Genomic DNA, 25,445 nt, shown 5'->3' with positions numbered 1-25,445 from the left:
CAGTGTCCCAGTGCACAGAGTAAAACAAAACAGAAGCACATGTACAAAACAAATTAGAGCAACCATGCAAAAAGAGGTAATTTATCACAGCACTTTATATGCAAACTATGTGAGATCGAACAGTAAAAAATATTCTACACGTGGTGTATTCTCAATACCAAATAAAGCCTAATTGCTAGCCTTTGCTTGCATTTAAGCATGGAGTAATTATGGAAGACATGTTAGTCCAGAGCAGGACCCATTAAGACGTTGACAAGCCTAACACAGAAGGCAATCTTGGGTTTTCCTCCTGTGGTCAGCCGTTATCCTTTTGGTACATGCAGTGTCTGTACATTTACAAGTTCAACAATAGAAACTCAATTAGGGTTGAGGTTTCTGTGGCACCACCACACGTACATGAAAGGTAACACACAGAATTCTATTTATGCGATCACCAATTGGTGAGCAGAAGAGACACATTTGCTCTAATCAAACCACCGCTCGAACGATGTGCCATTTTCTAGAAAGAATGTACAATAAAAACTATATGAAATGAGTGATACTAGAGAATCTAACTGCCCATACGGATCAAGGCATCATTAATAAACGTCTTCAATTAAAAGAACTAAGGTGGGTGCATGAATTTACAACACACCTTATTATCTTAAATAATCATTAATCTAACAGATTTAAATAGATTTGTGACTTGGGGCATACAGAAAAGTATGTAGAGACAGAATATGTTTAGTAATTCTCTGTTCATTCAATATTAAGTGTAATCTAACTGTTTTGGAATGTCTAGCAACAATATATGCCTCTTCCATCCTACAGTGGCCATGAGGACCATCATAGTCAGATAAATGTTGTTTTTTAGCCTAGGTTTGGGCTAAATTATACATAATGTGGACACTTACACATGATTGTGAGCATCCTGCATGCATGAGTTTTGATGCTGATGCAGTGATGTTACATGCTGATGAGCCAGTGACATAACACTCACCCATGACTGATCACAGCTTATATTTAGAAGTTGGGAAGCCACAAGAGTCAGTGCACAAGCTGTGTTACACCTTGTGACAACGTAAACTAAAGCCCCATATTTCAGGACCACACAAAGGCACAGTTGTGGGCATACTCTGCTCAATATTCTAAAATGGCTTCTTTCAAGATTTGACACAGAGGGTGATCATGGAACCCTCGCATATCACTGCATAGTGAAAGCCACAAACTTATCACTAATATATGATACACATGTGCCATACAATGTGATCCTACTGCATAGGTTTGATTCTGCACATTGATTTGGTTTGTACATGTATTGATAGGAAGCTTTATGGTCATCGCCATTAAGATTTGTGAAGCCCTCTTGATTATTTTAGATTGAAGATTTATGTGCGTTTAACCAGTTGCACTACACTTCACCATAGAACGTTGTGTTCCCATTATTACAATCAATTTGCATCTAAAGGAAAGAAGGAGTTGGTTTAGAATAAGGTTTATTGTTTTCTGTAGTCACATTGGCTTGCATTTACACCTACTTCTGTTCCCTTGATTGGTGGAAGAGCAGAGTAGTGCAGGAGTGGGTGATTTCAGGGATCCTTGGTCCTGATGAAAGCCAAAGACCATGTATCCATGTATGTGTGTACAAGGCCATACACAATGCAGGAGAAACCTTCCTGAACCACTGCATCTCCTACCACATCCCTGCCAGTTCCCTTCGCTCAGCTGGCCATGGCCACCATTCCTCACATTCGTAAAACCACCACTAGAGGACGATCCTTCACCTACATCGCAGCAAAGAGCTGGAACAACCTCCCCCTGCACCTCAGACAAAGCCCATTGCTCACCATTTTAAGGAAGAACTTTAAGACATGGCTCTTCAGATGCACCCCCCCCCCCAGTGCCTTGAGGCCCTCATGGGTGAGTATCCGCGCTTTACAAAAACGGACTGATTGGTTTTATATCGGACTCTAAGTGCATGACTGAAACATGTTGATCCAATGGTGAGTGGGACAACTGACTCCCTCAACATCCCAACAACTTTCTGAATCATTTTTGAAAAAAATCTTACAGTCGGAAACGACAATAAAAGTCCTTAGTTTACCTACAGTTCTGAAGTTTTGAACTAATTATCAGAATTATCCATAGTATGTTAACATTTGATAAGCTCTGCGATAAGAGCCAGAGCTGGAAATCTTGGCTGACCGAGAAGCCGACTCAATGATGCAGCATCCCACTTCAGTGAGTGAGAGTTTTGTGCTCGTGAGAAGGTAGAAAAAGGGTAAATGGAAAGCATGCTGCGTCCCTGGGCCACAAGGAAGTATACAATGGGCAAAGGCAGAAAGCTTGGACGGTGTGCCTGAAAGCTTGGAGGGTGTTTATGTCATGAGGAGGTAAAAAATGGATAAAACTGGGAAAGACACAGTGGCGGTCATTCTGACCCTGGCGGTCAAAGACCGCCAGGGCGGAGGACCGCGGGAGCACCGCCGACAGGCCGGCGGTGCTCCAATGGGGATTCCGACCGCGGCGGTAAAGCCGCGGTTGGACCGGCAACACTGGCGGGCTCCCGCCAGTGTACCGCCGCCCCTTTGAATCCGCCGAGGGGATTCCGACCCCCCCTACCGCCATCCAGATCCCGGCGGTCCGACCGCCGGGATCCGGATGGCGGTAGGGGGGGTCGCGGGGCCCCTGGGGGCCCCTGCAGTGCCCATGCCACTGGCATGGGCATTGCAGGGGCCCCCGTAAGAGGGCCCCTAAATGTATTTCACTGTCTGCTGCGCAGACAGTGAAATACGCGACGGGTGCAACTGCACCCGTCGCACAGCTTCCACTCCGCCGGCTCGATTCCGAGCCGGCTTCATCGTGGAAGCCTCTTTCCCGCTGGGCTGGCGGGCGGCCTGAAGGCGACCGCCCGCCAGCCCAGCGGGAAAGTCAGAATTACCGCCGCGGTCTTTCGACCGCGGAACGGTAACCTGACGGCGGGACTTTGGCGGGCGGCCTCCGCCGCCCGCCAAGGTCAGAATGAGGGCCAGTGTCTCCTTGCCATTCGAAGGTATCATATAGACATAAAGAATGGCAGTGTGGATCTTTGTCTTTCATGAAATTTTCTGAGTCAATCTCACAGATATGCTCCCAGAACCGAAAAGCACAAAGTAAGCACTCCGCAGAAAAAGTGCAAACCAAATAAGGTTCATACCTAAAACATCCTTCTACCATCGCCGTGTAATCAATTACATATGGACTTATATTGCATATGTTCTTAAATATTTTTCTGAAATGGTAGCTGCAGACATAACAGCAACTCAGAGCCCTTGTCCCAGTCCTTTTCACCCCTGCAAACGCACAACCCCTCAACCAGCTTCTAAATAGGACAAGAAATGCAAACACGCATGTCACATCTAAGTGACTCTTTGTCGCGCTGCTTTCATTTTGCTTAGAGCCAGATTGCCGTTTGAGATGAATATGCAGAGGTAAATAAAAAGTAATAGTATTCTCATTATGCCTCGTGAGCACTTTCGTAAGTGGATCTCAGCTGTTCTGCCTTAACTCTGCGCCCCTTGGGAGCGGTGAGGCAGCAGATGGGGTTAGGGCAAAGGGTTGACGCGTTTGACAGCAAACGGCCTGGTTGCTGAGTGGGGGCTCTGGGCGTCAGGAAGCGATGGCACTTCTCCCCTGAGGGCCAACTAACCACCGAAGAAGTTGAAAGCAAGCCCTTTGAGAAATAATAAAAATAGCCAAAATTTGCAATTGTGTAGACATGTGCTGCTCTGTGGTAATTCGGATGCTAATGACTTTCACTTTAGGGAACACTGCTGACTCCCTCGTGATGTAGATCTCTATTGGCAATTTTAGGGAAAATGGTGAAAAGTAAAAACATTGACAATAAATCCGTATAATGGCTGAGCAATGGACAGAAAAATTACAAAGTGGCAAGAGGCCCGGAAGAATGTTGTTTATAAGTAGAAACACTATAGGTGCCTTCAGCCCAGTACCCCGACAACCACTGACAAACATGTTTCAATCCCACAGCAGACCTAGCTTGTTTACAAAGATACATGTAGAGCAAATCACCATACTCCTCGTTGGGAGTCTGTCAGAGTAATTATTCCCAAGGGGATGGCCCCCCTTGCCCGGCCGATTCTAAGTGGGCCCGCTTTCCCACACCTGAAATAAAAATTTGCAGGAATACCAAGCCTGATTTTACCGGAAGTCCCCAAAAGCAGGATTCAGCATTTTCCGGTGCTCTAAATTCCGCTTGTCATTCCGATTTAGGGGAAATGTAACTTGTAACGTCTGGATTCAGGGGCGTAGATAATGTTCGAAAGTGTTCGAAAGTGTTATTTCTAGGCCCACATCTCCTCCTCAGCTTCCAGGCAACTCATAATGGGGCCCATGCCTTTGAATTAATAGTCTTGTGGCATTACATTGTTGCAAATGGTAGATGGCATTATGATATTGACATTGTTTGAAGAGGCTTTGAGATTGCTTCATGGAGAATGGGCACTGCATTCTTTAGTATGGATCTGTTTCCACATACTTTCAGGAGCAATGGTGATGTTTTTTCGATTAGTGATTAGAGTCAGTACATCCAGGGACTCCATGTTGTAGACCTTGATACTTTATACCTCACAGACACAATACGTTCTTTCCTTTTGAGACCACAAAGGAGGGATTTAGGTGGGGCACATCCTATAAAAACAAAGATGGAAACGTGTCCCTTCCGGGCTCTATAATTCCATAGCTTTGCAATAAAAACATATTATTTTAGCAAAAATATGTGCAGGAACCAATCAGGTAATATAAATCATTCATGCAGACTATTACATTTAGGCCCAGATGTATCAAAGGGTTTTACCCATTCTGTGTCTATGGGAAAATGTCCTTAATGTTTTGCTTCACGTTACATGGTATAAGTGCCCATATATTTTAGCAGTACTTCTGTTTCCTACATGTGTTACTGTAGTTTTGATATTTCATGTGTCTTCTGTATTATGTATAGCACATACTAAAATGGAGGTGTCTTTGGGTGAATTCAGGACTGTTGATTGATATTTTTGATGGGGCTTGATGGAGAGCTCTGAAGTTGAGACTGATATCAATGCCTGTCATTGTGCCATAAAGGTGTTCTGACTATTTGCCCATCTGATCCTTGAAGTCTCTGCAGTGTAACCAAAGGGTCACATGTACAAACGTTTGAATTAGAATTTCCTAATTGTGATTTCTTGCTAATCCCAATTAGGAAATTCCTAATTCAAATGCATGGAACTCTTTAGAGTTTCATTTACGATACATAGTGGGTCGCAAATAGACCTACCTCAATAATATTAATGAGGTAGGTCGCAATTTGCAACCCATTAGCAGTCTCAGCCATCACAGGGATGGTGGCCTGCTGGACTCAGCAGACCATCATGCCTGTGATTACTTATTAAATAAAACAATCTTTTTTTTTTTATAAATGCAGCCCATTTTCCTGGAAGGAAAACAGGATGCATTTAAAAAGACGAAACTTTTTTTTAAAGGAGGCAGTGGACCATGGGACCACTGCCTGCTCTTAAAAAATATTTTCCCAACAGTTTCCAAAGGGGAAGGGATGACTTAGGACTCCTTACCACTTACGAATAGGTTACAACAAACTTTCTATTGGCGATTGTGAGAAAGTCCCCCCTTTAGTATGTTCACCCCAATGTCCCATGATGATACTGGTGGTAATTGACCCTGACTGTGCCCTGGGCTCTGCTAAGCAGACCCAGGGCCAGTGCTCTGAATAAAAGGTATCTGTAAGTCCCTAGTACAGAATAGGGCAAGGGGGATTTAAATTGATAAACTAGGGACTTATAAGTCCCTAGTCCTACTTCTTCTTGTGATTTTAGGCAGCAGATCTGAATTTCAATAAAGATGATGAGCCACTTTTATTCAATCTTCTTGAGGGCAGTCAGTGGGCATCCTTTTCCAGTGAACTGCAATGTACAGCCCAGAAGCATGATAACTTCCTCCAAAGAGTGGCATCCTCTTGTTCCATAAAGCACTGCACTGCACTTTAACACTCCAAGATGGATGATTTTCCTCCAGAAGAGAAAGACCCGGCTAAACCAATCCACTGACATAGCTCATTTCCATTAACTCCCCTTCTGTATATCTGCAAATTACATTCCTAAGCCCACTTTCTATCTGTGGGGTACAGGATGAGAGGGCAGGCCTGGTTGCATTGTGCAGACAGTGAGCATTGCGAGGGTGCTGGTGCCGCCTGCTTGATTGCAAGCTGGCGACCGCTCTGCTGCCACTTTCCTGCTGGGCTGATGGGGGGAAACCTTGTATTTTGCCTGTCAGCCCAGTGGGAAAGACATAATGGTCCCGGCGGGGATGTAGCCAGTATGATGGCAGCTTCCCTGTTGGAAGTTCGGCGGACAATTCGTAATCAGGACGAAAGTGTCAAACCTGCAACTGGAAGGGTGCGAGTAGAAAAAGTATGATACCAATTAATTTAGACGTAAGTGGTGTGAAGAATGGAGTGTGTTACTCGTTTCTCTGATATTGAACAGAAATCTGAGCTAAAAATCACTTCTGAGGCCAAAATTTCTGGCCCAGTTTAGATATATGTGTTCGGTGTGATGTATTTTGATGTACTAAGAGAATCCCAGAGGCACCAAGTTTTGTCAAACAAGGATTCTAGTTCACATTTTGAAGGTCACACTCATATTAAGAGAAGCCTTGTCTCTGCTAAAAGATCTCTAGATATGCTTACTAGAAAGACATTGCAACTGTGTTTCATACAATATCGGCATTCTTCACAAGGTCATTGTTGCACATGAAGTAGAAATAAACACCAGGAGCCAAGGGTTATGGACAATAACTTGAAGCTTATTCCACGGAAGGATCCACGACATGCCTCCATTAACTGGTATCCCAGAATACCCGTCCCCCCTGTCAGTACATTTCATGTAACACTGTCATCAACTATGACACCTATACATTCTACTATTACATTCTGCGGTGGTACCCAACCTGTGGTCTGGGGACCCCTAAAGGTCCACGAAGCCTTATCAAGGGCTCCGTGACTACATAGAAAATTAAATAATATTAACAGATTAATAAAGTGTATATAAATAAAGAAGCTAAATGTATACATGGAAATTGTAAAACGTAGTATAAACGAGAAGGAATTGGAAATCGGAGGCTAAATATTAAATTAGTGTCCTCAGATTGATTCGTGGGAGCAGTGCAGGTGCATCAAACACAATATAGTATGGCCGATGAGTGGCCTCAATTGAATTTAGAAAAGCTCCAACCTTTCTATTCAAGTTTAGATTTGTTTAAATCTCTAAGTTTTTCTAAATAAAATAAAATGTGTCATAATTTGTGTATTTGTTTGATGAATGCTTTTTTGTAGTTTATGTGTATTGTTTTGCTGTTTAAATCGTCAACAATGTTTAGGCCTGGACCCCTAGCTTTCAGTAGGGGATCCCTGGATTCCAATAATGATTCAATGGGGGACCCCGGGATTCAGTAATGATTAACTAGGGGTCCCCGGAACTCAAAAGGTTACGCACCACTGTTATACTGCATAGTTCACGTTACAATGAACTCCTAAAACCCTGTTAGATTTCCAATGTATAACAGTCACCTAGTGAGGAGCAAATATCACATGTGGCAAGGAAGAAGAACTAGAAACCCCTACACAGTGGTGATCAGCAGAAAACAAAACGGGTGGGGCAACGGAGGAATATGTAACCCACTGACAGACACTAACAATAACCAGGAGTGCCGTGGACACAAAGCCAAAGCTCTCAATCATGGTCCATTTTAAACAGTGCTTATAATGGGCCATGATTGAGAGCTCTGGAGTTGAGACGGAAGGCACTGCAAGTTTCTCTCAGTGCCTTTCAGTGAGTTAAATGATTTTTTTAAAGAAATAAAAAGATTGACAGCCTCATGCTGCTCTTCACCTCGACAGCACAGGCTCCCAGATCTCCAGTCAGCAACTCCCCTATACCAATCTAGATGCTTCTCCCATGCTGCTCAAGCAGCATGGGAGAAGCATCAGGAGGCGCTGGAGCACACTGGTGCAACGGTCCTTAAAGCACTGGTGGTTTGCACTCGCTCTCCACCCAGGTATCTAAGACATCTCAGGTTCGAGTGTTTAAAGTATGCATGTCACGCTGGCCGTCGCACTACAGCCAGCAAAAGTGGCATACGCACTTTAAACTGAAGTGCGCACTTTTCCTCCCTGCTTCTGTCCTGCCCTTAGCCTTGGTTGTTACAGCACAAAAAAATCAAATGGTAATAAATCAGTTTTTTACCATTTTATATTTCATATTTTTTGCTTTCCAGTGGTGGAGGCACCACCGCTGCCCCTAGGCTCAGTGGATTTCCAGCTCGTCTTTGGTGGCTGCAAGCAGTCGAAGTGAAAACACCCCAGGACATTCGGGTTAGCCTCAGCAAGCGTTTTTCTCTTTTTGGAGAGGACCAGAGGTATGTGGATGGGGAGAGCGCAGAAGTGCCCGGCAGCCATTTCCCAGATGGAAGCCTTGCCTTCTGCAAGGCCCCACTTCCTCTCACATGATGAAAAAAAATAAGTTGGAAATTAGGTTGGCAGGTCTGACTTGGCCATGCCCTTCCTAGATATTCCCCATCTTTTTTATCCTACTTAATGCACTGCCACCTAGGTCCCCTCATCAGAAGTGACAGCTTGTTAGTAAACATGCTCTTGAAAGTTATTGTAGTGGAAGTCAATCTTTGTACTTATTTTGTCGGTGAAATAAAATACATCACTGCTTCAACAAATAGAATGATTTGGACTGACACGATGACAAGCAGCATTTTGAAGAAACATGGCTGTGACACATTGCACTAAACGAAACAAGGAGATGCCAAGCTTTCGTTTTGCCTTCATTTATGCAAAATGCGTTTTCAGGCTAAAAATATGCTCACTTGCGAAGACTTGATAAAGCAACATGTGCTTAGCTATATGACAACCTTTGCAGCTGGCAATGTTTCTGGCAGCATTGATGCGAAATATGAATACATGCCTCAATTTAAGATTTGTTAACCATATGACTTGCAAGATATGGATGCCAGACACTGGATTGAATGAAGTGTGGAGCATATCCTTCTTGGGGCATGTTACTCCTGCAGATTCACATAAAATGTAAACCTCTAGAGCAAAAACAAGTAACACATCCTGAACATTCTACTGATTGTATCTACTCCTACTGTGCTGCAATATGTAGAAATTCCATCTAGGTGCATTATTAGCCACCAAGCAACGCTGCCAAGACCTGGTGGCAGCAAGCAACTGTGGCACTCCATCCCACTGCTAATTCCCCTTTAGCTCAATAAGCATATTTTTTTGTCTTTCAGAGAATGAGCTGCAGGACTACGTGTTAATGCAGAAAAAGAAGCTTGGAAACAGTGACAATTCGGGTTGTTTTGACCCAATAAAGCATTATAGCTGCCAAACGGAGAAGGTGAGGATAGTCATGTTTATCATGGTACATGCAGAAATAAAGTATATGCGTGCGTCATTTTGCACAACACTACTGCACACCTTTCCTTCTTATGAAATTCCAGGCGCTGTTGTGTATTAGCTCTACTTTTGCGGCACTAACTTCCTGTACTCTGCTCCTTGGGCTGGACTGCCTTTCCTATTATTCCTCTCATTCTGCTGACCATCTGGACTCTGTTCCTGGCCCTTTTCTTTTTGGTTCTATTTCTAATGTCTCTCTCAGGCATCATTTCAGCTTTGGTCTTTCCAGTCGTCTCTGCAGATGTTTTCAAAGTAGTCCTTCTTTCCTTGTTCATTCGTCATCAGCACTCTTCTCACTCCTAAATACTTCTTATCATTTCATTCTAATCCTCACTTCTAAAAATAAATAGCTTCTGTCCTTTCTGTTCTGTCCGTTATTTTCCCTGTCCATAATACTGTCCTATACATTAGTCTCCCCCTCCTCCAGCCCACCTATGTTCCCATATCCCTTCTGCATTCAGCCTCGGGCTTGCCTTTGATTTGTATCTTCTCTTCACACATCTCTTTATGTCCATGCGCACCGACACTGCCACATTCATAACACTTTTTGCTGCAAGCATATCTAAACACAGAATCCCTTACTTCCACAGTCCTTATCCCCGACTGTAATGTCCTTTTTATATGTTTTGTCTTTAAAATTTCCTGCAGTGCTTTTGTCTTTCTTTCATTTCTTATGACTTGCTAACCTTCCACTGTAGGTTAAAATGTTAAAATTCTGCTTCATCTGCATGGTCTTTTGACATATTTATATCTTGATCAATCTATTCTTCCTGTCTTCTTGCTATTCACGCCCCTTCCCCTAGCTCTTCTTTCAAATCTGTCTTTCTCTGGTCTCCCACTGTGGGTGCTTCTGGTCTTGCCCACTTTATGACACCCAAATACTAGATTGCCCTGTCTCTACGATCGATATGGCTACCTAGTTCCCATCTTTTTTTTCACTGCTATTTTCTACCCGCCGCTTGCAACTGTGTTGTGCTCATTTATATTTATATGCGTACGTTTTCAGTGATTGTTGGTTAATTGCTATATACAATAAATAAAACGGACTAAATATGTTTACAATCCTGTTACATTTCGAGATTTATTTAGTATCATTTTCGGAATCTGAAATCATGTTTATAATTGCCAAACTTCATAGACTGTGGCTTTAATTCCAGTAACACAGAATTATAGTTCAGTTCCATAGCAGGTGATACGTTACTGGGAAAGTGGCAATAGATGCCCTACCATACCCTGTCATTATAAATCCATAGCATACCCCATATTTAGAAATCAGATTATTCATGTGTATTATTATGTTTAAAGCTATAATCCACTCCTAAAGAAATATTTTACCCAGGTCAGCAACATAGCAAGAAGCCTCACACATGGACCACACAAGAACAGAAATCCTTACCTGTTTAACCTTGGTCATCGTTATCAACAAGACCAATGTTCCTTGCTGTCTTGTTAGGTTTGTGATATTTGTGTAGTACGACTTGCAGTGTAAGTTTGACAGAATGAAAGTCCCACCATGTTTTGGAACTCATGGCTCACTGCCGCATTTTATGTAAAGGAAGTGCAGGGTTTCTACCAGCAAAGTCTCATCTCGCTGTGCTTGTAAAAATGATGACCTGGAAGGTCCCACGGCCCTGTTCACCATCCCATAGTGACAGTCACCCCTCCCACGTGATCATCACTAGATTTGTCTGTATGTCTGCCCTGGGAAATCAATGACTCATAATCCCATATGGAAAATGTTCCTGCGTATCAGGACTATTAATTGATTTACACAAACAAACTTCTGCTTTTGGAATTTGTGTAAAACAAACAGAAATGCTGAGTGGGGACAAACCAATATGGTACCCACTCAGCATTTTGCTGAGTCTACAGTGGAGCTGCCAGTGGAGCAGCTGCACTGTAGGCTTAGAAATCCTCTTCCAGGCGAGACGACCTCCATTACAGAAGTAAAATCCATGGCCTTCATCAACATTCAGGCCAGATGACAGCCCACCAGCGTCTGAATGACCCTCTTACTAGCATATACCGCAGTATGGTTAAAAGTCACGTAGGTCTCTAGTTAAATATTTCATCTTTCTACTGGTGATGAGCCCTAATTTCAGTTATAGATAGATATATATATATATATATATATATATATATATATATATATATATATACCTACTGGCAGTCGTCAGTAGGTAGTTATAGTTAGGACCTAATTACTGTAGAAAAAGCTGTTTTTTGCTTGTCTATATCTTTGGCGCTACTTGACGAATCTTCGCATAATTTTTCAAAAAAATTTGACAGTCGTGTGAGCTGCTGCCTGGAAAAAGTTCGAAGTGATCCATCAAGCGGGGGCTGAGATAAACGTGGGGGTGAAATTTAGAGGTTTTCCTATGTTAATTCCCATAGGAAAAATTGAACCGCAATAGAGCAAAAATCACTAAACGGAATTACACTAAATTTGGCAGAAAGGTAGCTCTTGGTCCAGAAAGAGCCCTTTTTTGTTATTTGGTGTAAATCCCTTCAGTAGGTTTTGAGAAATTTAAAGAAATCAAAATTTGTATATATAGGGACGTGAAGGATTCGTGACCCCTAACTATCTCGTGCAGAGATCTGATTGGCTGATAACACTTCAACAAAAGTGTTGTCAGACATCTTGGGACTCAGCCGAAGCTGAGTCCCAAAACAAATTGAAAAATACAAAAGGGACCAGGGTACAAACACCCTGACCCCTTATCTCTTGTGGTGGGGCCCAAAGGGATCCCTCAGGGCTATCAGTGATGTCACTGACCATGTCATGAGTGATGTAATATGTGAGATCATAAGCAGTGAATTATGGGAGTGTGAGTTTTAGTTAGCTGAGTGAACTATAACTGCTGAATTTCACTGGTTTTGTATGTTTGAAGTGTTAACCTAACTATAGCATCCCTTTTGTTTGTTTTTTCAGTGAATTTCTATTTGTTTTAGTGAATACATACATATAAATATATATATATATATATATATATAAATATATATATATATATATATATATACTGTATATATATATATATATTTATGTTTTTTTTTCAGTGAATTGCTATGTTTTTTTTTAGTATGCACAGATGTAAATATAAGTAGCGCTGTGCAAGGCCAAAGGTTGTCCGCGGCAGGGGTTGGCTGCAGGGACCTGCCTATAGTCAGGTCCACTGACCAACCTGGCTGTGTGCAGCATTGGGTTGGATGCGGAGGGTGTTTTTTTAAATCAATTTTTCTCTGTTACTGTGGTTCCACCAGTGGAACTGCGGGTCTGGATCAGTAGTTCTACCCGAGGATCTGTTGTTCTACGGATCAGATAGAAAAAATATAATTGGGCAATTTTTTGCCCCTAAGGGACCCCTCTATGTGTCCTATATCGCGTCTCTATAGATCTATAATTTAATCTCCAATATCCTAGAAACTACTGAATGGATTTGCACTAAACCATATAAATCATCATCTGTGCAACAGGATCTAGCTTCCTGCCAAATTTGGTGTAATTCCGTTCAGCGGTTTGAGGTCTAGGTGTGTTTAAAGGTCCTATGGAAAAATGAATGGCAGAAATGCATTTTGGAACCCCCTTTTTTGACCCCGGTTTACGGATCACCCTGAAACTTTCAAGATGGCAACTGAACTGACCATAGTATACGTTTTGAGAATTTTTTGAAGATTCATCAAGTTGCGCCCAAGTTATAGGCAAAACAAAAAATGCTCCATCTATGGACTGGAAACTAGGTCCTAACTATAACTACCTAGTGTGGACGGCCACTAGGTAATATATATATATATATATATATATATATATATATATATATATATATATATATACACATACATAATTTCCAAGTATCCTGTCAGTCCCACGTATGACTATTAGTCACCTTGTTGGTGAATATATATATATATATATATATAAACACTTCTTCCTCGAGTACAGAGAAAGCCAGCACTCCAGTTTGAGGATCATAGCTTTAATTAATTACAGTTAATCCACTTCAGGACGCGTTTCGGCTATTAAGTTAGCCTTTATCAACTGTTTGAAACGCCGTGGCACAATGACTTTAAATAGTTGGCACATGTGATAATGAAACCAAAATGGTAAAAATACTCCCGTCTGTTTTTCCTTAAATAGGTACGATCCCCATTTCATGTGCACTAAAACTTTAATTAGAATTCAACCAGCATTTCATAAGTGGTTTTGCAGTTCTTTAAAATATATAAGTCATTAAATCACCTTCATTGTTCAATCATTCCCAAGTGGGATATTTGTCTTTTGTTGGTGCATACTTAACATTCGTTTCTTAGCACTGCAAAATGAAATCTCTTGTTGCTTGAAAAGCATAGTTCCTCTCACTATATATATATATATATTTAAAATGAACCAGACTTTATCTAAATTAGAACCTACCATTAACATCGTGGGTGAATCAAGTTCAGTCCTATTCTTACTATGGATAACTTTCATCTTCCAAAGAAAATAATCATACCGAACCTCATAATACAGTAGCTTACTGCATGGCTTCAAAGGAAGGGTGGCTGGTAAGGAAATGGTTACATAACTCATGAGAAAATCTAAAAATGGTTGGGCTATTACATAAGAACATATCGAAATAAAAATAAACACTTGAGAAGGAAAACAGCAAAATATAGTTTCAAAAATATTGTGAGACACAACTATTGTGTTAATAATATCACGGGACAAAACACACAGAGGATGAGGACATTATTTTTTTAATCTTTTATATAATATCTAAACTTAAGTTTTACATAATAGTGTTTTTTAAGTATTCAGTTGAGTTGTATTAGTCTGTGTTTTGTAAGTTATTATTTTAATGTTGAATATATTTAATTATTTTTTTAATGTGCGTTGTTTTGGATATGAAAAATATTTTAAGGCTTTTTTATATTATATTTCCATTTCTAAGGAAATATGTTGTGAACGTTTTAATTTTTTTAATTGCCTTTACTTTTATAAAAGGGTTAATTTGTTAATTAGGTAGAAAATTGTATTAAGTATTTAATTTTTGTTATACTTTGTATTTATTAATTGTATTATCTTTACTGTTTTTGTTTAATACATAGTTATATGGTATTATTTTTTAATAAGTATTCTTATTTTTTTTTCTGTTATTGATTTTATTTTTTGTGGTTGTTGTTGGAATTGTAGGGTAATACAGACTGAAGAATTTTAAATGTATTTTTACATCTTTTCATTTATATAAATATTTAATGCGATATTATGTTTGATTTTGTATGTTGATATATAATGTATTATGTTAAAATATTTCTTATATGTTTATAGAAATACCTTTCATGTTTATTTATTATATATATATATATATAATGTTGTAATGTTAGTGTTTATGTTTTTACCACTGTTACCTGTAATGAAATTAAAATAGTAGGTCTGACCCCTTCAAAATCCAATGATTTCCTTACTGTTGCTCAGGTTGGATTGGGGGTAGAAAATCTGACCAATACAATCAAACACTTTGCCTACTGTTTCTTACATTGGAGTGGGAATACTAAATCTAGCCCCTTCAAAGTCTGGCACTTTCCCTGCCAATTCTTACTTTGGAGTGGGAATAGTAAATCTGCATTCTGCAAAGTCCCGCACTTTCTCTAATACTGCTCAGGTTGTGGTGGGAATAGTAAATCTAACCCCTCCAAACTCTGACACTTTCACTATGGTTGCATACTTTGAAGTGGAAATAGTAAATCTGACCCCGTAAAAATCAAACACTTTCCATACTGCTGCTCAGATTGAAGTGGCAATAGTAATTCTGACCCCTTCGAAGTCTAACACCTTCCCTTTTGTTCCTTATGATGGAATGGAAATAGTCAATCTGACCTCTCCAGAGTCAATCACTTCCCTACTGTTGCTTATATTAGAGTGGGAATAGTTAATCTGACTCCTCCAAAGCCACAGTTTCCCTTCTGCTTTTCAGGTTATATAGGGAGTAGAGAATGTGACACTTTCATGTCTAATTTTTCTATCTGTTTTTTTTAAACTTATTTTTATATAAATGTTTTTGTTTTCATTTTAAAAGTCACTTTAATTTGGTATTTAATTATTTATTTTGTAGTATTTTATGTTAATATTACTATAATCATATGTTTAATTGTTTTACATCTACTGGTTGTAATTCGAAGTAATAAATAATTCTATTAGTAGTTTTCTAATATTTATGTTGTAATTATATTTTTTTATTATATCATTTGTAATTGTTTTAAGGAATATATTTTATTTTATGCTATACTTTCTATATATTTGTATACATTTTTATAAATGTAATATTTTTAAAAAGTTTATATATGTTTTAAACATTATTATAGTGTATAATAGCATTTGATAAGCATACCTATTTTTATGATATTGTAGTCTGTTTTTGTTATCGCCATTATTGACTTGCAAAGTATGTTAAGTCACTATGTGTGTCCCCGATATCTTTTGGGCAATATTTTTGTTGTTGATAATTTTGTCAGCAATATTTAATCTTACAGTTCCAGATCCCACATGTTTATTGGCATGTGAGGCAACCAACCAGTTACAATGGCCCCCCAAAGGACAGTGCAACTGCGCCTGCAAAACCTACATTTTGTAGTAGGTCCTCTCAAAGAATAAATTATGAGTTGCTATTTAATTGGGAGCAGAAAACACTAGTGATTCAGGGCCTGATTTAGAACCGGGGGACTGATTACTCCATTAACATTATATTCTATGGGATTTAGATTTCGGCAGATGGGATAGCCATCAATGTTGTGATAAAGTAACCAGTCTGCAGACTTCTAAATTAGGCCCTCAATGTTTATGTGGAAATTAAGTCAAGTATCTGGGGTTTCCTTTTATTCTGTACATTACTGAAAGTGAAAAGGCCAATAAGTATAATTTCTTAAAGCCCCCTAAAACATCTATTTAAAGAGTGTAAGCGAGGGAATCACTTACATGTCTGTACATAATATGAAATTTATGTAACAAAGATATGCTTTACTATCTAAAATAAAATAAAAAAAGATTATGTTTTAAACTTGACTGTCTTAGGTCCTGATTATGAGTTTGGCAGAAAGGGTACCCCGGTCAAAGCTGTGTCGTATTCCCCGGCCACTAACTTGGCGGTCCACCCACTGAATTACAATGTTATTGGGTTGCTGATCAACAGACCGCCGGACCCTGCAGATTCCACCAGCCATTTGCCAACCGCCTCAATGGCAGCATGGCGAAAGGCAGTTGTCAGAAGGTGGTACATACAAGGCTCCATTGAGCAAACTGTGGCGGGAAGCCCACCTGCTTTGAGATGGCAGAATCAAAAGTAATGGGGTGCAAGCTCACCCATTGCCTTCTTTTCTCTTCGGTCTCGGATGTGGACCTCTTCATCCAGACTCCCCTTCACAGCAGCAACTTAACCCTGAAGAAAATGACCCCGAGGCAGACAAGATCCAGGTTAAGTACGTTTTGCAATTTCTCCCATCGACTGGACTGGGCACATATGGTCTGGACTCCAGCAATGGAAAAGTATTCATACAAGGTTTTTTTTGCATATGTCATGCATATGTGTCCATTTTACACTTATTTAGATAAAATGTACACTCCTGCATCGTCACATATGAAAAATATTTCTTGAATTGCTGACCTCTTGCTGCGTCGGTCCTCTGCCATCAGAACTACAGCTGCTGGGCCAGTGGTTACATCTAAAAAGTACAGGGGAAAGACCGCCGAGCGCAGAGAGTTCTTGGGGCCGCCACGGAATGCCAGTTAGTCCACCAAACTCGTAATAAGGTCCTTAGTATGCATTAGTATGCATTATAAAATGTATTGTAAGGTAACATCTTATGTGTAGCTTGAGACTAACTAAATCCACACTTGTAATTGTTGTTTTATCATGATGAAATTTACAATAAGCAGATAAAATGATATACCAGTGATCGTCATTTCATGTGATGTTGACATTAGTAGTCAGAAATGGCTGATGAATATAACTAATGCTGTGCTTTTTACACAGAGAAAAGCTGGGTGATTAGTTGGGGCATGCAACATTTGTGTAATTAGCTTTAACTTAATTATGCAAAAATACACATAATTACTTGAAATGCAAATTCGTCACTTCTCGCTACATTTTAAAGCCAAATATGTTCTAGAATCAATTTTGGACACTGGGATACATTTAAATAAGAACACTGAAAATTACAGCTGCAGTTCCGTTTTTCCTGTACCTTTGCAGTACAGTTTTTAACGTGCATTATAGCGACTTGCACACTTCGCTGTACATTTTTACGCCAGATGGTGTAAAAGTAAGCCAAGTGGCTTCATGTAGTAAGGGTAACTAACACAAAATAACTGAGACTACAAATCGCGTAAGCGTAATTTTAATTTCGCCCAGATTTATGATTAGATGAGCAGTGTCCAGCTGATTGTTTACGTCCTCCTCTTTACTGAAGGAAGCTACATAATATAAAATTGTAAGCATCTACTGTACAGAAATACAAAGACACCAGCTCACTGCTAAGCCCATATAAAAAAATAAATTACACCCATGAAACTCTGTGAGTATAGAAATAGAACTTTGCATTATTTATTTAGTGTTAGGAAAAGGTTCCCTAATGAATGCCTCCTGCGAGCCTGGTTCAAGCACAGAAAGTCTTGCAGGAGATATTCTCTCCTTGGACCTTGCTGGCCTCTTGCCTGTCTTTCGAGCACTAGGTGTGCCCTGGCATTTAGTTTTCACATGAAATACTCATATGAGAATTAAGTGAAATGTCATCATTTATCACAGGTCTACGGCTACATGACATAACGAAGAAAAACATATCTTGTTCCCAACACATTGGGCTGAGTTTTGAAGTGTCTAAGGGACAGCAGGTAGGGGTCGAACAGGCTATGTACGGGTTTTCTCTCACAGACTTGCAAGGCCAGTGCCAGGCCTGAGAAGGCCAGAACAACCGTCCTGACTCTTTCACAGCTCACTAGCAAATGAAGGCTGTAGAGATGGCAGAACTGGAGAGCGCAGAGCCTATTCATGTGTAGCACCCACCACAAAGCAAAGGGAAGTGACACAGCCGATTAGTGGGGGATCTGCTCTCCCAAAGGAAAGCCAGGAAATGTGTGACATATGAATGAATCACAGGCCAACTCAGTGCAGTTGTAGCCTCTCTTGCCATATGATCCAACAACATCACTAGCCTTCTGGGCGCCATGTTGCTTTACCGAGGACAAAACGTGCATGTTTTATTCTAAAAATATAATATTGGCAGTTGCCGCCTAATTTCATAAAGCTGTGTCTCTGCCCTGCGATGCCTTGGTGAGGCAGACTAATAGAAATCCCTGGCACGCTTCACTTTCCTCTGGGAATAATGGAATTATTAGTTCGACTCATTTGGCAACAGGGCACAAGCATATGGCTTTGGTTTATATTCAGTGCTGCCAGTTGTGCAAAGTTGCATGCATAACGTATATGACAGCAGTGACAGCTCTGAAATCAGAGTCTAGAATCCAAACTTGGCTATTGACGCTGGGCGCAGGTTTAAGTCCTCTTTCTCTTCAGTGCATTCATGGGTGATTTCGCCACACTGGTTTCTTGGAAGCATGTCATGCTGTGGGCCCCACGAACTAGTGCATCCCAGATCTGAAAACACAGAATTGCAAAATGTGCCTTCCTAACATGATCTCTCTACTAGCTTTGAACTTTTCTTTTAGAAACTGGCGAAGTTTAAACGCAGCCCCCTACCTACTCAATTGCTTTGAATTGAAAAATGGATTATTCTAAAATACTGTATTTTGTGATTTTGCCAAAAGGTGAAGATACGACTACAATGAAACTGACGATGGGGCACAATTACATAAGTATAAACGCATGTGCATAAGCAACTGTTTTCATCCAGGCCAAACATCTTTCGTGGAGAAAATGCATCTCTGTACCCTACCAAATCTGAAGGTGCTCCCTCGCCATTCACTCTCTGGATAGGGATATTTTAAATTTTATATTTATTTTCATTATTTTCAAAAAACAAAACAAAAAAACGAAACATACAATACATGCAGTACATTTAGAAGTCAAATAGACGATAATGTCTCAAAAGGAGAGCAATAAACATATTATACCGAGTCTGGCTAGGGATATACTTTTGCCCTAGGCAGAAGTAAATGTCCGGTTTGTGGAAATATGTCTTGGAAATATTGGTGAAAACCCAGGGAAATATTTACTTTTTTTTAATACAATACAATAGAATGGAAGAACCAAACTTTCTGTGCTGCGAGGCACAAGAAGCAAAACACAACGCACTTCCAAATCTACAATAATTGGTCATTGTTGCTGGTACATCTGTGTAAAAGCATGGGTGGGACTATGCCATTAAAAAAGATAGCCGCCTGGTCATCATCGTATAGGTCAACAACCATACTCACATATTATTCAAATTAAAATACTTTATAATGTTGAAACAATTACCCATAATAGATGATTGAATATATTTTCTCAATTCCAGTTTTTATTTTTAATGAAATGGGAAGTGAACCTAGTGCTAACCAAGATCAGACAGTTGTTGAAGGACCTCAGGTGATCAATGTGGAGTATTGGTTGAGTTATGTCATCAGACCATCTGTGTCAATTATGGAATATATTTGAACCCTTAGCCAAGGCAAAATACGCTACCCTTTCTTTGTGAATTTTGTCAGCTTTCAGTTATCTCTAGAAATCCTGAAATTAAGCAGGAACTGTTTCTGTCTATCCAACAAATTCACCCTGAACCAAATGAATGTAGGACACCTACATTTCACAACTTTGCATCAGGGACGGCTGCATGTTGTATTTGCTCTTCATTTAAGTTGCAAGTAACCTATCTCACTTTCTGAACCAAGTTTATCAGAGGAACTGTAAACTGCTCTAGTAACCTCTGTGTACTCACTATCAAATTCCATTTGTATGGTATCTCCTATGCATTTGCTTGAGAGTTGTTTCATATGTAATGAGTATCTCTCTCCTCTTGTTTTTTTCAGGTAAATGTGTATGTTTTGATTTAATTGAGTGATTGCTTATGTATGTATTATGGCAGTGGAAGAACATATCATAAGTGGTGCTTTGGTTAATTAAATGTACCTCCAAATTGCCAATTTTTACCTCATGCACTGGGGTGCCTTTATATTAAAACTTCTTTTCATGCTCTTAACTGGTCTGAATGTGCGCTAGGTTTGCATAGTGCATATGTACAGACTCACAGAGGATAGATCTCATGGCAGGACATGTGAAAGAACATTTCTAGAAGCTAGCATATAGTCTAGCCTTGGATATGACATAAATGTACATGTTTTTCGAACTGGGAACTGCAGTAACCAGGGTTTTATCAACTATAGGAATATGTCAAGGAACCATTTTAAAGAAACGTCTGCTAAATGTATGCTCTTAGAGCTTAATATAAAGTTTTAGATAGACGATCCAATAAGGGATCACTGGTAAACCAGAAATCCCATCCTGTAATGAATAATTCTGGACTCAAGATGATAACACATATATTAAGACTTTCAGTAAATTCTGGGGAGTCAGCTGTGGGGAGAGATATTAATATTATTGAACATAGGCCCATATTTATACTTTTTTAGCGCCGCATTTGCGCTGTGTTTTGATGCAAAAACGGCACAAACTTATAAAATACAATTGTATTTTGAAAGTTTGCGCCGCTTTTGCGTTAAAAAATTACGCAAATGCGGTGCTAAAAAAGTATAACTATGGGCCATAGTGTCCTGATTCTTGATTGTTGCATTTGCTAGTCTGCAGTCTGGATCTATTTATAAGGGCTGAATTTTAAAAAATGGCATTCTAGTTTTGCTCCCCACAGAATTTGAGTCAAACATTGTGCAGAAGCAATTGTTTTTACTCTAATTATCTCACTTCATTTTTTCTCACCTTATTGTTAAATTTGCTTTGTAGTCACAGGTTAAAGATTTGCACCAAGCATATCTAGCAACAAAAGTAGTTAAGGAAAATCTCTTTTATGTACATTCTTTTAAAACATTAATCATGAGAGTACACAAACAGAGCGGACCTCAATCTGAGCTGCCAAAGCTGGGCACACTTGCTAAAACGGTCGATTAAAAATAGGAAATTACGGATCCCACCCAAAGGTCCACGTTGAATAGATATTCCCAGTTTGCCTTTTACTTTGTCAATAACCAAGGCGGCCTCAAGAGATAAAAACCGCGACGGACCGATTAAAGAAAGAAAGTCAGACTGCTGAGAGCTTCATGATTAAACAGAAAAACATTGACCAATTATTATATCAGAGAGGCTACAATTCAGCATTGGAGTGTTTTTAAAGAAAATAACTGCATTTTGATTCTACTGTCAGTTGTTATGTACAAGCAAAGGGGCCAGGCTCTGTGGTCACTCACAAATAAATGAGAGTGGTAGAAATTATACAGGGAAGGATGCAAAATCGACATAATGGATATGTTCTTTGTCCAACTAGATTGAACGACTGTGGTTTACATTTTAACTAACAGAAATGCAGCACTGTTTCAGAATTCTGTAACTCAGGGCTGCAGAAGAGTTCGCTTTGTGTAAAGAAACGTATCCTACTTTTACCATTGCAAAGTTAGTTTAGACTCAGAGCATGTTAACGTTATTTGGGCATTCAAACGGACTGTTGGCAAAATAAGCATTAATAATAAATGTTATAATTCAACAGAAAAGTGATTTCTCAATCATGTAATATGATAACTTTCTATCTTATATAATTTGCAATGGTGTTAACTAACCACATTGGTGTAGTCGTTCTTTCATCATAATTCAATAAACTGTCTAAATGCTTAATGGGAATTCACAGCAGTTCTTTGACTTCAGTCGCGGCTCGCGGCAACCAGAAGGGGCGGCTGTAAATAATTTAATTGAATTTTTTTTTTTTTAAACTTACCTGCTCCACCGCGCGCCGATCTTCTCCTTCATCACTGGATGCTGTAGGCACAGGCTCCCAGCTTACCCTGTGGCCAATGCTGATGCTGCTAAAAGACTGTGCAGGCTCTCTCCAGTCCGACAACTGTGTTGCTGGGCTGGGGAGAGCCTACTGCGCATGTGTTTTTGGCCGGCCCGAGACGGCTGGCCAAACACACATGTGCTCTGAGTGTAGTGCTCTGTGCACTCCCCTCAAGTGCTTGTCACCCCCAATGCTCGCCTCTTTTCAAGAAAACAATAATAAACACAGTTTATTATTGTTTTCTTGAAAAGGTTTTGCAGCTGCCACTGCTGGTGGGAGGCGACACTCCTCTGCTCTAATGGAGGAGCCACCCCATGTGTGGCTTGATACCCAAACCACCACAGAAAAAGTTGCCTTTCAATATCTGACCAAACGCGGAACACTTTCCTTCATGGGAAAACACAAATCCAGACCTGAAACACAACCTTTTTTTGCAGGTAGACAACCCTGTGGCCCTCATTCCGACCCTGGCGGTTGGTGATAAATTGGCGGTAATACTGCCAATAGGCTGGCGGTAACTACCACCAAAATATGACCGTGGCGGTAATATCTCTGAAAGACAACCAATGTACCACACTGACCGCCAGGGTGGAAACAACAGCCACCACAGTGGTAGCTGCCTACAGCCAGGCGGAAGAAAAAGTTCCGCCCACCATATAATGACATAGCAAACCGCCACCTTTTCCGAGGCAGTACCAACACCATCAAAAGCCTGGCGGGAACAGAGCACAGAAGTCAAAGGTCTCACCATTGGAGACACAGGGAAGAACCACTCTAGGAGGGGGGACAGACACTGTGGGAGAGGTCACAGGGGACGTGTGCATGGATGTTGTAGAGGTGTCTGCCAATGAGGTGTGTGTTCTGCTTGGTGTGGTGATGATGCTGGTAGTGGATGATGATGTAGTGCATGCAGGTGTGAGTTTGGACGTAACTGTGTGGACATAACTGGGTGGGAGGTGGAGGTGGGAGAGGAGGGGAGACAGTGGAAATAGTCGATGTTGTGTCTGCAACTGAATGGTGTTTGTGTGTTTGTGTGAGTGCCTGTGGGGCAAAGTGTGGTGCTTAAGTTTGCCTTTGACACTCTTGGGTGTTGTCTTGTGTGCATGCTCATTTGTCTGTGTGCTTGGGATGGGTTGGGGTTGAGGAGAATGGGACTGAGAAGTGGAAGTTGGAGGGAGGACAGTAGAAACAGGGACAATGGCTGCCATCAGAGAGGAAGCCAGAGCCTGGATCGATCTCTGTCGGGCTGCCAATCCACTGTGAATGGCCTCCAGATTTGCATTAGATTGCTACATGTGGGCTGCCACTGGATGGCATTCACAATGGTTGATTGCCCTACAGAGATGGATCTCAGGAGGTCAATAGCCTCCTCACTCAGGGGAGCAGGGCTCACTGGGGGAGAGCCTGAGGTGCCTGAGGCAAAGGAGATTCCCACCCTCCTGGGTGAGCCGCCACGGGCAACTCGCTGAGCGGCTGCTAGGAGGGCAGTGCTGGTACTGGGATGGTGACTGTACCTAACGCTGTGGTGGTCACAGAAGTATCCGCCATCTCCAGGGAGCTCTCATCGGAGGAGGTATCTGAGTCTGTATTGTCCCCTCCAGTCTCCGCCGTGCTGCTCCACTCCTCCTCCGTCCCACTGGTTCCCTCAGTGTCAGTGGACTCTGCCTCCTGGGTCTTGTGAGATGCAGCTGCCTTCATCGCCAGAGCCTCTGCTCCTCCACCAGATGATGCTAATGCACATAAGGACAGAAAGGCAAAACAAGAAAGGGGGAGAGAGACAAAGGATATTCTGGATCAATGACTGCACCAACACTACCATTGGCGTACACAGCACCCTCACACACAGGGAACAGGCCTACCCACTATGCATTGCACTACCAGTGATATTGCTAGCCACCAAGGCATGAGGAGGAGCACACACCACCAACTGCAGCACACCTGGGACCCACGCAGCCCTGACCAGTAGTGGATGCTAACAAGCTAGGTAGGCAGTATTTCCCATTCAGACCCTTAGCCACCAGAGGACCTACGCTGCTAATTCTGGCCTGGCCTAGGGGCACCCACTGACATGCACCCACCATCCAGATACCACCCCTCCAGCCATTTCCTTCAATGATGGCCACTGTACCCACCCCTGTGGGGCTGCTGTGTTGGCTTCCAGAGCCCAACCAGCTCTGGATACGCCACAACCAGTATGCGGGACTTCAGGGGGTCCGCATCCAACAGGCACGCCATCGACCCCCAGGGTCCACACCTCTTTGGTGATGGCAGGCCATATGCCCTTCTTTTGATGGGCACTGACCTGCAGAGGCAATACAGACAGGAGAACACCATTAGACAAAAAGTCCAGCCAGTAACACGAATGACCCACTATACCCGTTTCCATCACTACTGGCACACACATATTCCAGCACTCACCGTGTACCCAGCCAAGAGGATATCCCTCCCCCTTACACTATGCCTTCACACACACCTCCATGCATCCATGCCACATGCATCATGCCCACTGTGTACTCACCTGTTGGTCTGGAGGACCATACAGCAGTCCGTACTGGGGTGTGACTCCATCCACCAGTCTCTCCAATTCCTCTGAAGTGAAGGCTGTGGCCCTTTCCCTGGTCACATAGGCCATGGTAGGTTCCAGACACAGGTCACAGAAGCACATGCAGTGTAGGTCCTCTCCTATGGAAGGTCAGGAAACAAGTGAGTAATCAGATAGAAAATGGCAGTCACATCTTCGGCGGTGCATACCGTCACTGCCGTCATAGATCCCCATCGGCCACTGTACCCAACAGGGCCCAATAATAACCAATGAGGAATTGCACAGCGGTTCACGACCGCCTACTGCCATGGCGCACAACGTCAGTGGCATTACCTCATTACCACCTATCCCTCCACACAGGCCAGGCAGACGCCATTTCAGGGGGGGGGCAGACCTATGGAATAATGTTGCGTCACAGGATAAATAGGCACATACTTG

The 25,445-nt window shown here is 41.4% G+C and overlaps 1 protein-coding gene across 2 annotated transcripts in view; it reads left to right on the top strand.

Annotated features, from left to right (window-relative positions):
- The window catches only part of ST18 (ST18 C2H2C-type zinc finger transcription factor), a 406,078-nt gene that overhangs the window by 138,477 nt on the left and 242,156 nt on the right, over positions 1-25,445 (top strand). For both annotated transcript variants that reach the window (XM_069220156.1, XM_069220155.1), the window contains exon 2: positions 9,337-9,443. In XM_069220156.1, coding sequence (XP_069076257.1) covers positions 9,337-9,443 — 107 coding nt within the window. The remainder of the gene's footprint in view (positions 1-9,336; positions 9,444-25,445) is intronic.

The sequence above is a fragment of the Pleurodeles waltl genome, chromosome 2_2 (genome assembly GCF_031143425.1).
Source record: "Pleurodeles waltl isolate 20211129_DDA chromosome 2_2, aPleWal1.hap1.20221129, whole genome shotgun sequence".
NCBI lineage: Eukaryota > Metazoa > Chordata > Amphibia > Caudata > Salamandridae > Pleurodeles > Pleurodeles waltl.
This window is presented reverse-complemented; position numbering and strand designations above follow the sequence as displayed.